The sequence below is a fragment of the Halictus rubicundus genome, chromosome 3 (genome assembly GCF_050948215.1).
Source record: "Halictus rubicundus isolate RS-2024b chromosome 3, iyHalRubi1_principal, whole genome shotgun sequence".
NCBI lineage: Eukaryota > Metazoa > Arthropoda > Insecta > Hymenoptera > Halictidae > Halictus > Halictus rubicundus.
In genome coordinates, this window is record NC_135151.1 from 18,040,477 (window position 1) to 18,057,810 (window position 17,334).

The window sequence follows — 17,334 nt, forward strand, 5'->3', positions numbered from 1 at the left end:
CGTTTGACGACCGTGAACGGCTGTCACGCGGCTCTCGAAAAAATCGTCGAACGTCAAAAATTGCAAGTCTGCCACCCTAAAAATCGCGTGCGATTTTAATGATTCGGATATCGATGCTCTGTTCTCATTGAAGCCGTTTCTGAAAACGAAGATTGAAAATCAACTGGATTTTAAGGGGATCCTTCGACTCAATTTTAGAATGTGTTCCCGCAGGAATTTTTCAAAGTTTGAGGACTTAAATTACGGTTGAAAGACCGCGCTTTGTGATAGAGTCACTTAGGAATAAAAAGAGATACGAGACCATTTTGCAAAAATTGGCAAAACCTGGCCGCTAGATCGATTTTCAGGGGTTCCTTCGAGTCAATTTTAGAATGTGATCCCGTAGGAATTTTTCAAAATTTGAGGGCTAATTACGGTTAAAAGACCATACTTTGCGATGGGGTTACTTTGGTTTGAAAATAAATACGAGACCATATTGCACAAATTGGCAAAACCTGTTCGCTAGATCGATTTTCAGGGGATCTTCCGAGTCAATTTTAAAATGTGATCCCGTAGGAATTTTTCAAAATTTGAGGGCTAATTACGGTTAAAAGACCATACTTTGCGATGGGGTTACTTTGGTTTGAAAAGAAATACGAGACCATATTGCACAAATTGGCAAAACCTGTCCGCTAGGTCCATTTTCAGGGGATCTTCCGAGTCAATTTTAGAATGTATTCCCGTAGGAATTTTTCAAAATTTGAGGGTTTAAATTACGATTGAAGAACCGCACTTTACGACAGAGTCACTTAGGTTTCGAAAGAGATACGAGACCATATCGCAAAAATTGGGAAAACTTGACCACTAGCTTGATTTTCAGGGGATTCTCCGAATCAATTTTAAAATATATTCCCGCCGAAATTTTTCAAAGTTTGAGAGCTTAACTTAAAGCTGGAAAACCGCACTTTACGACAGAGTCACTTAGGTTTCGAAAGACATACGAAATCGCATCACAAAATTGGTAAAACCCGACCATTATTCGAGCACTGTGACGAAACTGACATTTGGAAGCACCTTCTGAATGTAAAGATTGAAAAGGAAACGAATGTAGTTCGTGTTCGTTGATCGAATTTAAGATAATGATTGCAACCAGTGCCAGGCTCTGCGGAGCAATTCGGCAATGACTCCGTTCGTGACTGTCGGTCCTATTCTCCAAGGAACCGTGGAGTTTTCTTGACGAAGATTGCAAAGGAATGAATGGATCAACGGAAAGATTGATAATGGAGCTGGGTGCACACAGTTTTATAGCGACGTTGAACACGGAATACGAAGAATATAATACTCCTGGCAGCGTTGAATGCTTTTCCCTTGTCATCGAATCAATCATTCGCGTCTGCGAAAGCTGTTGTGTTCGAAAGTACATTTCCTTATCGATTCAAGAAACCTTGTACGACGAAATCCATTTAGTAAAATTCGATAAAAATGTTTAAGCAACAGGAGATCAATCGAGGGGTCCACAATACTCGTTTTGTGCGATATTAAAACTCGGTGAAAATCTTAAAGCTGGATCTACAATTTGTCAGCTAATTACACTGGGAAAGTGTAAAAAAATATATTTAATTGGCAAATATTTAATTTTCCGAAAATTTTCTCATTTCTTCAACACTAGATTTACAGGACCCGTCAAAATGACGGAATCTAATATTTTTAATTCACGAATACAGTGATTTCTCTATATATGTCGCCAAGGTCTAGATGATAAACGTCGCGGAATTATCCCCACCACCGCGGGGCCCGGGAAAGAAAGAAACAGAGTGCATTATAAGCATTTGATGCTTTTTCTTCCAAAAGCTGTTGGAGCTTGGTTAGGATGTGCTACCCCATCCACTTTATTAACCAGACATTCCACCCTCACATTTTCATCTCTTTAGGTCAACACAAAATTCCCATAATGACAGAAACTTTAACTGTTTGGTCGACATGAAAAATCATATTTAAAAGTTTCTCGCCGAAAAGCGCAAGTTGCGTGAAAGACGGAGGAAGATTATGGGACAAAATGGCACTTATAATAATTCAATAAATGTATATCGAAATTTAAATGTACAAGGTGTTTAAAAATTATATGTCACGACCACCATAGCATGATTCTACACATCTGGATCGGTGGAAATCTGTTAAAAAAATGCACCGCAAAATTCACCGTGACCTTGGAAATCAAGGTCGAAGTGTCGACAAACTTTCTTTTATTGCATCGTATAGTGCGCATCGCTCAAATTTTTCGATACTTTGACCTTAAGTTTCGAGGTCAAAATAAATTTTGCGGTGCATTTTTTTCACAGATCTCCACCGATCCGGAGGTGTAGAATCACGCTACGATGGTCGTGACATATAATTTTTATACACCCTGTACTGCGTTTGAGTTTCCCTTAAAATTCGACGCGAACATTCCGGACAACCCAATAGAATAATTTTTAGAGGTCCGTAAACCTAGTGTTGAAATTCTGCTACGTGTGGCTGGGACGTTTCCCGTTGGCGTCGTCATTTCCACGCATGATGACTCGCAGTCGAACCTGAAGCGAACGTCTTGAAGCGACGAAAAGCGAGCAGAGGCGTTTTCGCTCTGGTGTAAACCGGGCCGAAGCATTTCGGGATTGGAGAGCGGTCAAAGGGCTCGCGAGGGCCGGTTCGCGTATCGATGCGCTCATAGCTGAATTCAAGGGAGGAAAAGGGAGACCTAGCGAAAAAGGGAGACACGTACGCGGGGGAATTTCAATGGGGGACGACGCTTCATTCGGGGGCGCGACGCGACGCGTTCTGTTATTTCGGCTTATCGGGGAAATCGGGTTGCCGCGGTAATTTTGTTTGACCGGGATTTACCGGACGAAAAAAGGCGAGATAAAAGGGAGAAATCGCGGCACGGTTTCGCACCCTTCGCACCTTTCGCTTCCCCGTCGACGCTCCGAGCCTGCTTGCAACCCCGTTGCCGGATTAATTCTCGCGGCGAATGACACTTCGCGGAATTGCCGATCGCCGAGTAATTATCGATTCGCGGTTTCCTGCGCTCGAGTCGGTTTGAACGAGGATCATCGCGATACCCTGGAAATTCGATAACAATTATACCGAATCGAGCACTTTGATTATCGACGGACGGGACGCGAATTAATGTCGGATTCTGTAATTGCGCTGAATTGTGCATACGATGCCTAGCCGATCGACGAATCGTTTTTCAGATGATCGATGTCTTAGAAACTGGGGAGGCTGACATCGTGATTTTACAAACATTGCGAGTACCTCGAATAGAAATTAGAAAAATGTCTAAAGAACTTGAAAACGCTGCAATCAGACGATTTTTATTCTGATATTCGCAGTTCGATCATGACTCATGATCGATGTCTTGGAAACTGGGGAGGCTGACATCGTGATTTTACAAACATTGCGAGTACCTCGAGTACAAATCAGAAAAATGTCTAAAGAACTTGAAAACGCTGCAATCAGACGATTTTTATTCTGATATTCGCAGTTCGATCATGACTCATGATCGATGTCTTAGAAACTGGGGAGGCTGACATAGTGATTTTACAAACATTGCGAGTACCTCGAGTACAAATTAGAAAAATGTTTAAAGAACTTGAAAACGCTGCAATCAGACGATTTTTATTCTGATATTGGCAGTTCGGTCATGCGTCTTCTATTATATCGTTTCAGTGAAAAGATTATTGCGATATTGTGGGGAGGTTCTCGAGCGATGGTTTAGCAGTTGGCTCGCCGGCGAACGTATAAAATCGATAATAATAATAACGTTAGCCACGAGGAGAGCCGACATTGCGAAAGTTTGAACCCTTTTCGAAAGTAGTCGCGGGCTGCCGATCGGTTTGAAGTGGACTTGGCCGGAACTACCCCGCAGACCGCAGGCATGCAACCAATTTTCCGCGATCTCTCGATCGCGCTCGTTCGATTTAGGTCAAGCGTTTCAATCTAGCGAGAACCGGGATTACATTCATCGGCGCAATTCACCGGCAGACGAGGCCGATCCTGTTTACGTTCGCGGAATACAAATGCACCGGGCCCCGCCATCAAAATCTACCTCGAAGAACCGAAATCGAGAAACCGAGAAGCTCCATACCTGTCCGTCTAAAATTTTTATAAACCGATCTTAAAGTTTCATAAATATCCTCAAGGAGATCCGAATTAATCTTCATTCTACTACTCGATTGCTTCAACGAGGTTTGAAAAAACTCAACGTTGATTTGTTCTGGTAAATTATTCTGACAAAATTTTTTGTTGAATTTATTCTGGGTTACGTTGATTTACTCTGATAAAACCCTTAATTTCACTCTGATTGACGCTAGACCTACCAAACACTAAAAAAGCAATTACAATGTTCTACCTTATGAAAATAACAAGGCTGTATTTATTTGTGCAATTTTGATTACTATGGGGTAGGGGACTGAATTACTGTGCCTATATTAATTATATTTATTAAAAAGTGAATAGTGAATATTAAAAAGGACATATATAACATATATATTAACTGATCTTAATGGAAAAATTGAATATCTCTTTTTTAATATACATTATGCTTTAGAAACAAGTATAATTAATACAACCACAGTAATTGGGTCCCTTACCCTATGTGCCTGAATAGAGAAACTTGGTTGGTGCAGGTTTAGCGTTAAATATGCATGTTATTAATTCTTTGGAACGTCAGCAGCAATTTATTCTCGCTGCCATGACCGACAAGAAAGTTCTCTAAATATTTTCCTTCTGATAAAAATTCCATACGCATTTTCGAAAGGTCAGTGCCGGCTCTGCCCGGAGTCTAATAAGAAGATAGGGAGTTCGAAATCTAGATCGAGCCGGCTTTGTGCGCTTTCGATCCCTTAGGTCGACGCCGGAGTACTCTAAAAGAGCTTCCATGAATGGGGCTCTCTCGTTGCCGAGAAGTAAACCAAACATTTCGACCACTCTACAGAGTTGCGCACCACTGGAACACATTTCCTGGAGTAGGTATAACTTCCCTATACGCTATTCAGAACGTATACTCTCGTCGAATCCCGTCCGCCATATTCACGGCGGACATGCTGGAGAAGTTCAGATTGTACGGGATAAAGGGCTGCAGACTGTGGACCAAGCTTTAGTTAATTTATTTCCGTAAGGATTCACTTTTTAAAAATATGACTGCGCGCTCTTAAAGGGTCCTTTACAATTTTTGTTCAGCTTAAGATACAGTTCTGCCGAATAAGGACACTGAAAAATTAAATGTTTGCAAACTGGAAGCTTGATATGCGTTTACCATTTAAAAATGAGATTCAATAATATCGCTGCGCCGCTGATAGAATACTTCACCGTGCGAATAAAACTTTTCATAATTTTTATAAACCGGGAAATGAAATTCTGTCGGATAACGAGGTTCGAAAATTGATTTCAGCGAGTGGAAGCTGCGCGAGGGTTCAAAATTTACAAATTGAGGTTTCAAAAATATTGTTTGGCATTCGTAGAATACTTCACCGTGCGAATAAAATTTCTCATAATTTTTATAAACCGGGAAATGAAATTCTGTCGGATAAGGAGGTTCGATAATTGATTTTAGCGAGTGGAAGCTGCGCGAGGGTTCAAAATTTACAAATTGAGGTTTCAAAAATATTGTTTGGCATTCGTAGAATACTTCACCGTGCGAATATAATTTCTCATAATTTTTATAAAGCGATAAATGAATTTCTATCGGATAACGAGATTCGAAAATTGATTTTAGCGAGTGGAAGCTGCGCAAAGGTCCACAATTTACAAATTATGGTCTCAAAAATATTGCTTGGCATTCGTAGAATACTTCACCGTGCGAATAAAATTTCTCATAATTTTTATAAACCGGGAAATGAAATTTTGTCGGATAACGAGATTCGAAAATTGATTTTAGCGAGTGGAAGCTGCGCAAAGGTCCACAATTTACAAATTATGGTCTCAAAAATATTGCTTGGCATTCGTAGAATACTTCACCGCGCGAATATAATTTCTCATAATTTTTATAAACCGGGAGATAAATTTCTGTCGGATAACGAGGTCCGAAAATTGATTTCAGCGAGTGGAAGCTGCGCAAGGGTCCAAAATTTACAAATTATGGTCTCAAAAATATTGCTTGGCATTCGTAGAATACTTCACCGTGCGAATAAAATTTCTCATAATTTTTATAAACCGGGAAATGAAATTTTGTCGGATAAGGAGGTTCGAAAATTGATTTTAGCGAGTGGAAGCTGTGCAAAGGTCCACAATTTACAAATTATGGTCTCAAAAATATTGCTTGGCATTGGTAGAGTACTTCACCGTGCGAATAAAATTCCTCACAATTTTTGCAAAGCAGGAAATAAATTTCTGTCGGATAACGAGGTCCGAAAATTGATTTCAGCGAGTGGAAGCTGCGCAAAGGTCCACAATTTACAAATTATGGTCTCAAAAATATTGCTTGGCATTCGTAGAATACTTCACCGCGCGAATAAAATTTCTCATAATTTTTATAAACCGGGAGATAAATTTCTGTCGGATAACGAGGTCCGAAAATTGATTTCAGCGAGTGGAAGCTGCGCAAGGGTCCACAATTTACAAATTATGGTCTCAAAAATATTGCTTGGCATTGGTAGAGTACTTCACCGTGCGAATAAAATTTCTCACAATTTTTGCAAAGCAGGAAATAAATTTCTGTCGGATAACGAGGTTCGAAAATTGATTTTTGCGAGTGGAAGTATCGCGCGTCTCTGCTCCGGAGTTACGGCAATCAGTTTCGCGATCGAGAACGGCTGAACGTTGACCCAATTTGCAAATCCGTGTCCTCGCGTTAAAAGTTGGTCCAAGGAGCAGCCGCGAGAAGTTCCAAAGAAGGAGACACCGGGACTGGTTTCGCCGTCGCTGTCGCCTGGACATCCTTGATTTTCGGCCGAACAATGGGCCTATCCTTCGCGGTTCGTGACGTGGCAGACGTTGTCACGGGCGGATCACCACAAATTTAAATCACGATCGCCTCGCCTTGGGAAGGCTCGGATTGCCTCGACTCGGCTCGATTCATAGCTCGGTTCGAATAAGGAAGATCACCGAACAGCCGATCCCGATTGGCTGGGGACAACCTACCGTAAAAGGGCTTGTCTCGTGTCCCACTTTTCACTCTTTCGCCGGCGTGCACGCGCGCGCGCTCCCTTCGTATGCGTACAGGACGTTTCAAAGCCGGCAACGATTCCAGGAGAGACCTCCAGCTGCAACCTTGCAGGTGTACGTCATCGGCCAAAATTCACTAAATTAGACATACTCTGTACTGTGTAGAAGATTTTGCAACATTTTTTAGCTATAACCTCGAACGCTATTATTTAAAATAAATTTAATTGAGTTCACTTTGCGCAGTAGAAAATGTGATCCCGTAGGAATTTTTCAAAATTTGAGGGCTTAAATTACGGTTCAGAGACCGTACTTTACGATAGAATCGTTTGATTTTAAAAAGAGAACGAGATCATGTCGCAAAAATTGGAAAGACATGACCACTAGGCTCGATTTTCAGAGAATCTTGCGAGTCAACTTTAGAATATATTCCCGCAGGAACGCTATTATTTAAAATAAAATTAATTCAGTACACCTTGCACAGTAGAAAATTTTGCCAAATTTTGGAGCTATAGAGATGCCCGAATTTCCCGTGTCACTTCTACAATTTATATATACGATCATAGCAAACAAACAGTTTCAGAAAAAGGCGGATTATTATATCTAGACTGTGGATCTTTGTGCGAAACAAAATTTTTAATCATCAACTACAGACTACAGAAGTACAAATTTATTTTCCGCATTAATGATTCTAACAAAATAATATATCGACGGCCTTGAGCTCCTCTAATCCCTTTACTGTTTTAAATCGCGTCTACTCGTTTCTGGCATAAATTCATGAAATCCGCGGTCTAATTATAACCATATTATAATCATTTTTAGACTGCTGGTTTCCATGCAAGATTTTGAAGGAACTTCAGTGGGTGTTTGATGATTTAAAAAATGATTGTTATGGAATTACAGTGGGGGTGTCCCCGGAAGAAAGGCAGATGATTTTTGCATCCCGCAGGTAGTTTCTCTATAGAGTCAGGAAGCGGTTACACAAACAGGCGTCTTGTAAGTTATGGTTACGTGGAACCAACAGGTGACGTTCTTATCGGGGGACCGAAGGCGAGCTTTGTGTGGCCGTGTTTACAGAGTAATCGGCGGAGGCATGCATAAGATATCAAGGATTGTTTGTAAACCAGCGAATGGAACTACCGAGCTGACGAGCTCGATCAAAAGGTTCCCTTAAAAGGCAAGAAATAGGGAAGACGCCAACGCGAGATCCGATCGATCGAGCTTCGTACCTTCACCTGGAAGGACGAGTTAACACGTCAATTTATGGTCTACCATAATTCTTTGTTGCGCGCTGCAACATTTCATTGTGCACGCATAATGGGTTGCTGTATTTATGCTTCAAGACTGAAAATGGTACTGCAATCCACGTAAGCATACAACACAATTATTACACCAATATTCACAATGCGAAGACAAGGAGTTTTCATCGAATTAACACTCTATCTAGAACCAGTCAAAATGACTGGTCGATGGTTTCTTCTTTCACTATTACTGAAACTATGAAAACGTTTTCACGAGAAATTTTGTAATATATCTCGTCTTTGGAGTACAAGTTACCATAAAAATCGTATGAAATCTGAGAAAATTCAATCCTGCTGTTATTATAAAGGGATTAGTTTAAGTCACGTTTAGGGCTCGGTAGTTCTAGTGTTAATAGGCTTTTCTATAATGTAGGGCTGCACCAAAAGGAAGTTTAAACGTTTCAAACAGAATGGTTAGATCACATTCCTGGGGGCGATTTGTTGGTTTACGGCAATTCCATTGCAAAATCACGATGCAAAATTATGAAATGGATTGCAACGTAAGCAGGTGCCAGTTTTGGAACGTCCTGTACGTCGGTCACGGGTATAGTATCCGATCTCTGCGTAGGGGAATCTCGAAAAAAGCCGACGCATGGATGGTCACGATGACGAAAGCTCGCCGCAACGCGACGACAGCCCGCGGAACGAAAACCGCGACGGCTGTGCACCGCTCGACCGCTCGATTAATAATTCCAAGCACGTTTTCCCCGTGCGAATAACAACTTTTTCTTTTTTTTTTCGCCCGACTCGCGTCCCTATTAATAGACAAACTCCAAGAGCGGAATTTAATCGTGGGCGCCCGCGAGAAGTATACGCCGCTAATGGATCGGCAATCTTTCCGCTTTTAGCCCTTTGCGAGGCTCACGTGCTCGCCTGGCCGACTTTAAGGTTCTTTGGCGTCGTTCCTCGAACATGTGATCAATGGAACACTTACGTTCGCGTTGAGCAACCTTCATACTGGGTTTACGTTGGATTTATGGGCTGGAACTTCTTAATTTAATCGCTCTTACGTTGCGAGGATTTACGGACGAATTTAGACTGAACGGAGACGCTTCTCATTGATCAGCACGTGATTTTTCATTCTGTTGAAAGCGCAAATTCAAGCCGAGAGATCGCGGTCCGTGATAGGTTCATTCAAGCATGGAAAAAATTTATGTATAATTTGTTATAAAAATGTGGACTTTAAAGGGTTACTTAGAGACAATTTTAGTGGTGTTCGCGTAGGGATTTTTTAAGGTTTGAGGCCTTAAATTACAGCTCGGAGGCCGTACTTTGCGATAGAGTGGTTTGGGTGTAAAAAGAAATGCGAGACCATATCGCAAAAATTGTTAAAACCTGACTATCAACTCGAAAAAATTGACTCGATTTTCTGGGGATCCTTCGAGTCAATTTTAGAATGTGTTCCCGTAGGAATATTTCAAAATTTGAGTGCTTAAATTACGGTTGAAAGGCCGCAGTTTACGATAGAATCACTTAGGTTTCAAACGAGATACGAGACCATATTGCAAAAATTTGCGAAACCTGACCGCTAGCTCGATTTTCCGGGGATCATTTGGCTCAATTTTAGAATGTGTTCCCGTACGAATTTTCCAAAATTTGAGGCCTTAAATTACAACTCAGAGGCCGCACTTTGTGATAGAGTGATTTAGATTTAAAAAGAAATGCGAGATCATATCGCAAAAATTGTCAAGACCTGATTACTAGCTCGATTTTCAGGGGGTCTTTCGACTCTATTTTACAATGTGTTCCTGTAGGAATTTTTTGAAGTTTGAGGCCTTAAATTACAACTCAGAGGCCGCACTTTGTGATAGAGTGATTTAGGTTTAAAAATAAATGCGAGACCATATCGTAAAAATTGTCAAAAACTGACCACTAGCTCGAAATTCAGGGGGTCTTTCGACTCTATTTTACAATGTGTTCCTGTAGGAATTTTTTGAAGTTTGAGGCCTTAAATTACAGCTGTGAGACCGCTCTTTGTGATAGAGTGACGAAGTTAGAAAAAGGAATGCGAGACCATGTCGCAAAAATGGTCAAAACCTGACCATCAGCTCGAAAAAATTGACTCGATTTTCTGGGGATCCTGCGAGTCAATTTTAAAATGTGATCGCGTAGGAATTTTTCAAGGTTCGACGGCTTAACTTAAAGCTGGAAGATGATACTTTGCGAGAGATCTGTTTAGAAAATGGCGGACTCGCGTCGAGAACGGAGGAGGAAGACGCAAGCGCGTCGGTTCGCTTCAAATTGATTTGTCGATGGTTTCCCGGTGGAAACTTTTAAATAGAAAATTCACAAGAGACAGCAATTCGTTCCGAAAGATGAAGTGCTGTTTCGAGAAGGCTCGGGAACGCAGGAATTAATTTACCTCTCTCTCTCTCTCTCTCTCTCTCTCTCTCTCTCCCTCCGGCGGGGATACGTTTCCGTGGTGCGCCGTGACGCGACCCACTTCCAAACACAGTTAACGAGATCGGAATACAAAACACGCCTTGTCGCGAGCGCACGGTGCTCTGTAGAAGATGCAAATTAACATTCCCGTCCGAATTCGGGATCGGGCTCTGTTTTTCACGGCGCGGTGCGGCATCGATACGGAACTCTATCTAATTATCGTCGTTACGTTTGCGGCCTACTCCCTCCTCCGGCAGTAATAACGTTTGCTCCCGAGCACCATTGCCGGCGGCGTTCGAGATCGTTTCATTCGTTTAACCGTGCATTTATGACGCGAGCGAAATAGCAAAATGGTTCTGGACTATTCAAACTTTAAAAGATCGAGTCAACCATCATTAATAGACTGTGCACCTTTTTACAAAATAAAATTTGATCTGGATTCCGACAAACTGAAGTAACATAGCAATTTATTTTCGTTGTTCTCATGTTTGATATTTTCACTGTTTAACACGTTCCGATGAGTTGTACCACCTATGGTACAAATACAACGGTGAACGTTACACCTACTTATTTTTGCATTGAATGCATAAAATCCGCAGTCTAACAATCGCGCACAGGTGAAATTGAAACGAGTCTGACAATGCGACCCCACGAACTCGACATAGTATTTGCGAGACCGTCGATGTTCGGAGTGCTGACAGAATGCAGTAGAATGCAGTAGAACCTCGATTATCCGTGCCAATGGAACAGTTCGAATAATACAACGATCTCGGTGCTGAGCTAAATCCTTATCGAATTCTGCAATAAATCGCGTAGCACTGATCTACATACGCAGAGCTATTTTATTGTGTTTTTTTATCCGTTAAAAACATATACGTATTATGATAATTATTTGCAAGCTTTTACTTGTAGTGCGCCGTGAAATTGTCGCGGAGCACTGGTGTAGCTAGACTGCGGATGTTTATGCAATTTCCAATGTTAGCAGACAAATTTTCAGAATACGGAATGAAATAAAATCCTATTTTTCATGGGAACAGCCTCTGCAGACCCAAAACTGATAAAAATATTGCTAAATTCTATCGAGTATTATATTACAGCATTTTTTGAAAATTTTCATAAGTCATGAATGCATCCGCAGTCTAGGTGTAACATATGAATTGGTTTAAATCGAAATATTTCTTTAAGTATTCGGACAATGCAGAGGATAATCGAAGTTCTGCTGCGCGATGCTTTGGTAATTGTTTTCCGACTTACCCGCAGGTGCATAGTTCGCAGATGCACTGCTCCTTCAGGGGGATCTTGGAGAGGATGTCTGGCAGCTTTCCAGGTTGAACGTCGTCCTCGTCGAGCGAGTCCGGCGTCTGGTCGCCCCTTTTCGGTTTTTCACCTGGCCGAGCCGGTTTCCCAAAGGTTTCCTCCGGTCGAGATGGTTTTCCAGGTGTCGGCCGGTCCTCGGGCCGGCTCGGCTTTCCCGCCGCCGGCCTGCCCACGTTCGAGACATAATCGCGCGGCTTTTCCGGCGATTGTGGTCTGACGCCGGAACCTCTGCGAAAATTCAATGCGGCGTTCAATACGCTTAACGAGGTTTGCTTCCATTTTGCGGCCCCGTGACTTCGTTGGCAACGAGAGACGCAACGCATTAGGCGACTCCGGCGCATAACCCGAACGCGCTGTGCGCACCTAAGAGCGTTCGCTCTTGTCTTATCCAAGACAAACATACTTCAGGCTGGCCTTGGCGACATATACAGGGTGGTTGTTAACTGGTGGTACAAGTGGAAATATAGAATAAAAATGTTTCGTTTGAGGCTTTGTTTTCGAGAAAATCGAATTTAAAGATCCGTCGGGTTCGCGTGCTTTAGTATGCGCAGGAAGTAGAATTGGTAGAGGTCATGGTCAGACGCAGCAAACAATTCCTATCGAATAACACGCGCATTGGCTGCATTTTCAAACTCAATGTTCTCGAAAACAAAGCCTCAAACGAAACATTTTTATTCTATATTCTCGACTTCTTTTTTCGCGTAGAATCACCCCCTTTCCGCTTGTACCACCAGTTACCAACCACCCTGTATATAGAGAAATCACTGCGTCGACAACCGCAAAATGGAATTTTCTTTGGGTTTCGGGGGAATGAATCATTAATATAGATTCTGTTCGAAATCTTCTATCTTTATAGTGCAAGGGGTTAAGGAAGGAAATTGTTTCCTTGAATTGTATCGGGAAGGGTTCCCGATTTGTTTTGAAGGGCCTACCTTTTGGGACTGTCGTCCCGCTGAGGGGGTCGACTGGGTTTCCCAGCGGCTGGGATCGGCTTCGGTCGATCGTCCTCCCTAAGTCCAGGGATTCCACGGGGATAACCTGGCCTGTCCGGCGAGGTTTTCCGCGGAGAGTCCGCCGGTGACCTCGGGGCCGAGCTGGCGAACTTGTCGAACCGGGCGTCGTCAACGACATCCCGCGCTACCATACTAGTCACCTGCTCTTTGTCGATGAATTCGGTCGTTGATTTAGTGACATCTCTCTGGGAACAGAACAACGACAGGGTGAGAACAACGTCATGAAAAATGACAACATTTTTCACGTTCAAATACACGTTACGCCATCGTCGGACTTTATGTCCTTTGTGGATTTCTTTGCATGTACGACGGGCGCAATAGCGTTGACCGAGCGATTGTAATTGGATTAGGATCCTCGTGGTTCGTGGATCTCCCGAGCAATCCCTTTGCCCTCGGCTCTTTGCCCTAGTCATAGTACGCTGGCAGCGTTAAGTAAATTTTCCCGGTAATGCTGTGTCGCGCTTTGCCAATGAACTCGCGCCGTCGAACCTCCTCTCCGAAGACAATTACAGAGGATTCTGCTAATCGGAACGGTTATCACCTTGCTAATTACACGTGCTTTCACGGCCGGTTCAAAGCACTGTTACTTGTCAAATGGGTCGTAACGCTGCAGGGCAACGCGCGCGTTCTGTTCCGCGCAAATGCCTATTCGATATGCCTTCCGGCGAATCATTCGAAATTCAGGGTTCGAGACTCGTTCCTCCTCTTTTCGATGCGTTCGCCTACTTATTTATTTTTTCCGCCGAGGCACCGCTAAGAAGACTAGGATTCAAAGCAAATCCTGCATCGCTGAACGTGTCTTTATAATTAATATTAATGCGTACCCATAAGTAATCAATTATTTGCAAAGAATTTGTTTTGCCTTTAGTTCTGTACCGGTCGTTGAAGAGGAATAAGCAGCCTGTGTTGAAAATATTCTAAAAAGTATAATTTTGTTCGTCATTGCATATTTTTCCATTTTCATGCGGGATTTAATGCAACGGTGACAACAAAGAAAATTTGCGATGTTTATGGAGACGTGTTTAAGGTCAACAAGTGTAGGTTCAGAAGGTTTGCTGCTGGTGATTATGATCTCTCCGACATACCTCGAAGTGGAAGACCAGTTGAATTTGATAACGACACCCTAAAATCTCTAGTGGAAGCTGATACAAAATTAGGTATACAAGAATTATCGAGAAGCCTTGGGTCCACGTGGTCAACTATACAAAGGCACCTACACGAAATGGGAAAGGCACGTAGGCAAGGAATATGGTTACCGCATCAATTATCTGAGACCAACGAGAATATTCGACCAACGAGATTATATAATAAATTAAGAAATAAAAACTTGTATCTACTACAAAGTTTGTTTTAGATTTCGAAATAATTGATTACTTATGGGTCACCCTAATACTTTTGCAACAACGTAAAATCCTAGACCATCGTTTCCATCGGAATTATTTACCGCTATTGTCTCTGTAAAGCTTGAAAGAAGAAGAACTGGAAAGAAGGGATTCCTGGGGATGCAGCCTTGTTTTATAAGTGGACTGCGAATTTTATATATTAATTTTTATATTTTAATAATTACTGATGGGTCCCCCTAATAGATTGCTAAAGGTTCGAGCAGCTCGGATTCTGAAGTCAAAATAGCTTCGAGCGCAAACGGTTGGGAACGAGCTCTCCGTCGGGATCTATCCTCGTCGATCGCACTTCATTGTACGATGTTTGAGACACGCTATAAATGGCACAGTATTTACTCTCGAATCGTATCGGGGAGTAACGTTGCCTCTTTGCCGCGATCGCAGAGGAAACCGGCCGAGGCTGTGCGTTCGTTAGCGGAAAACCGATTAATCCGGCCGGATCTAGAAAATCGCACGGCCGTGTCCAGCGGATGAAAGACACGGCGCGAAATTGCTCGCGCTAACGAGCACCTTCGCTCTTCGGCAGAGGTTCGCGCGATCCGAACCGTAGTTTCGCCGGCACACGCTGGAAAGCCAGCCTTTTGTCCGACTTCCGTTCGTCTCCGATGATTCCCGATTAAATCAATGCGTTCGGCTGTCGGTCGGCCTGCGTCGACTGGTCACGGCGAGTTCACTTAAACTTCGGGTTTAATGGCTGCCTCGTTTTCGACCGATCGAAATTATCGGGGAAGGAAACACGACTTTATGAAGATCTTTATTCGGTGTAAAAGTTTGTGCTCGATTTCGAATTAAAATGCAACAAGGAAACGGACGCATACATTTTTCCGCTGACCGAATATTTTGCGCAAGAATCCACAATCTACTTGCAGGGCTGATTAACCCCCAGCACTCGAATGTCGACACTAAAAATTACTGTATCAGTATTCAAAATATATTTTAAAATATTAAATTTGTTTGTATTGAATAAATTGCTAAAAATTTTAGTATTGTACGAGCAAATTGCACCATTTTCGTGTGTATAACATGCAAAATGTATATAGAAGGGAAATATTGTAGGTTGAAAGAAATAATTGACATTAAACCTACCAGCGTCGAAGTGATCGATCCCAGATCGTTTGTTTTAGAATCGTTGAAATCGCTTTCAAATGTGCTCGGTTTAAAATATCGACTCATCAATTACCCAGAAAATCCATTCGTAATTTCGATGACCGAAAATAATCAAGAACGATGTCGACGATAAACGAAGAGAGAGAGAGAGAGAGAGAGAGAGAGAGAGAGAGAGAGAGAGAGAGAGAGAGATTGCCGAGTGAATCTCGATGCCAAATGCGCGTGACGAGCTGACTCGTTTTCGCCGGCAGGGTTAGCAGGTTAATGCGCTTGTGTATCAACGAGGAAATTAATTTTCGCGGGTGGAAAGGGTGAAAAAGCGGGCCAGGGAACCGCGCTAATCGAAGTCTAATAGGCTACTTCGGGTTTTGCCAGCGCCCGGGACCGGTAATTGGCTGGTTCGGTTCCTCCCTTGTTAATTATCGGATGGCGGGCGTGCAACGAACACGCCGTCTATCCTAGATTGAAAAATCATCGACGGCGCTTTGAGAGGGTAGGACACGTTCACCGATTTCGACAATGTTGCTCCAAAATACGATCTCTTTTCGAGTTCACAGGGTTTTATTCTGCAGGGTGTCCCGGAAGGGGGAAAAAGTGTAGAAAAACGAAAGGGATGATATCTGGGGTGATTTACCGGCCGCTGTAGGTAGGGCAAGATACATATATTTCTTGGGAAAAAAAAATAAAACGACAAATAAATACCGAAAAATACATTGTATACATAGGCATTTGGCCTTGACTGGCACGCTATGTTACGCTGTGCCTTTTTTCTAGTCATTTTACGTCTTAAATAAGTAAGTAATCAATTAAAAATGCATACCACCGTGTTTGTATATGTCTTTGCTACGTCTGTCCAGAGCCTTTTTTTCGATACGAACACTAAATCTCTCGAAATTAAGAGAATCTCTCTGCAATATACGTATATGAACTTGCAAGGGTCAAAATCTTGACAAATTGACGCTTCAATATTCCAATGAGTAGTTTAAAAGTGGTCACTTGTGTTTCCTAAAAGTCCAATCTACGTCTGTCCAGACCCCAAATTGCGAATTTCTACCTGATCGTGGAGTAATTTGTAATATTCGGCAGAAAACTCGCTTTCTGAAGCAAGTATGACGTCACAAGATGGCTGCCGCAGAAAGATTCTCTTAATTTCGAGAGATTTAGTGTTCGTATCGAAAAAAAGGCTCTGGACAGACGTAGCAAAGACATGTACAAACACGGTGGTATGCATTTTTAATTGATTACTTACTTATTTAAGACGTAAAATGTCTAGAAAAAAATGCACAGCGTAACATAGCGTGCCAGTCAAGGCCAAATGGCTGCCGGCCCCCTTAAGAGAAGTCGTAAGGATAAATAGCGACGTGATAATGTTGTATACACGAAAGTGTACGCAGAAGTTGGAAAAGGTCAATTTGTGCTAGGTTTAGGTTAAAGAAAAACGCGGACCAATCGGAGCGCGGCTAAAGCGGACGGATTCGGGCTCGGCGACAGGTCCCGCCGAGCGTGGCGCTGACATTGGCCGAGCCGGAAGCCGTCCGCTGTAGCCGCGCTCCGATTGGTCCGTGTTTTTCGTCAATAACTAGGAAACGTGGCGTTTCGCCGCGAATCGGCAAAGGACAAAGGTGTTTGGAATCACCTCCGAAACGACCCTATTTTACGACACTCTTCCTGGGACACTTTGTACGAACACAGCGACTA

The 17,334-nt window shown here is 42.6% G+C and overlaps 1 protein-coding gene across 1 annotated transcript in view; it reads right to left on the reverse strand.

Moving 5' to 3' along the window:
* Window positions 1-17,334, reverse strand: part of Sdb (SAXO downstream of blistered) — a 49,537-nt gene that overhangs the window by 14,171 nt on the left and 18,032 nt on the right. Inside the window, exons 2-3 of the mRNA XM_076785801.1 lie at window positions 13,049-13,314; window positions 12,054-12,344 (exon numbers count right to left, since the gene is read on the reverse strand). Coding sequence (XP_076641916.1) covers window positions 12,054-12,344; window positions 13,049-13,314 — 557 coding nt within the window. The remainder of the gene's footprint in view (window positions 1-12,053; window positions 12,345-13,048; window positions 13,315-17,334) is intronic.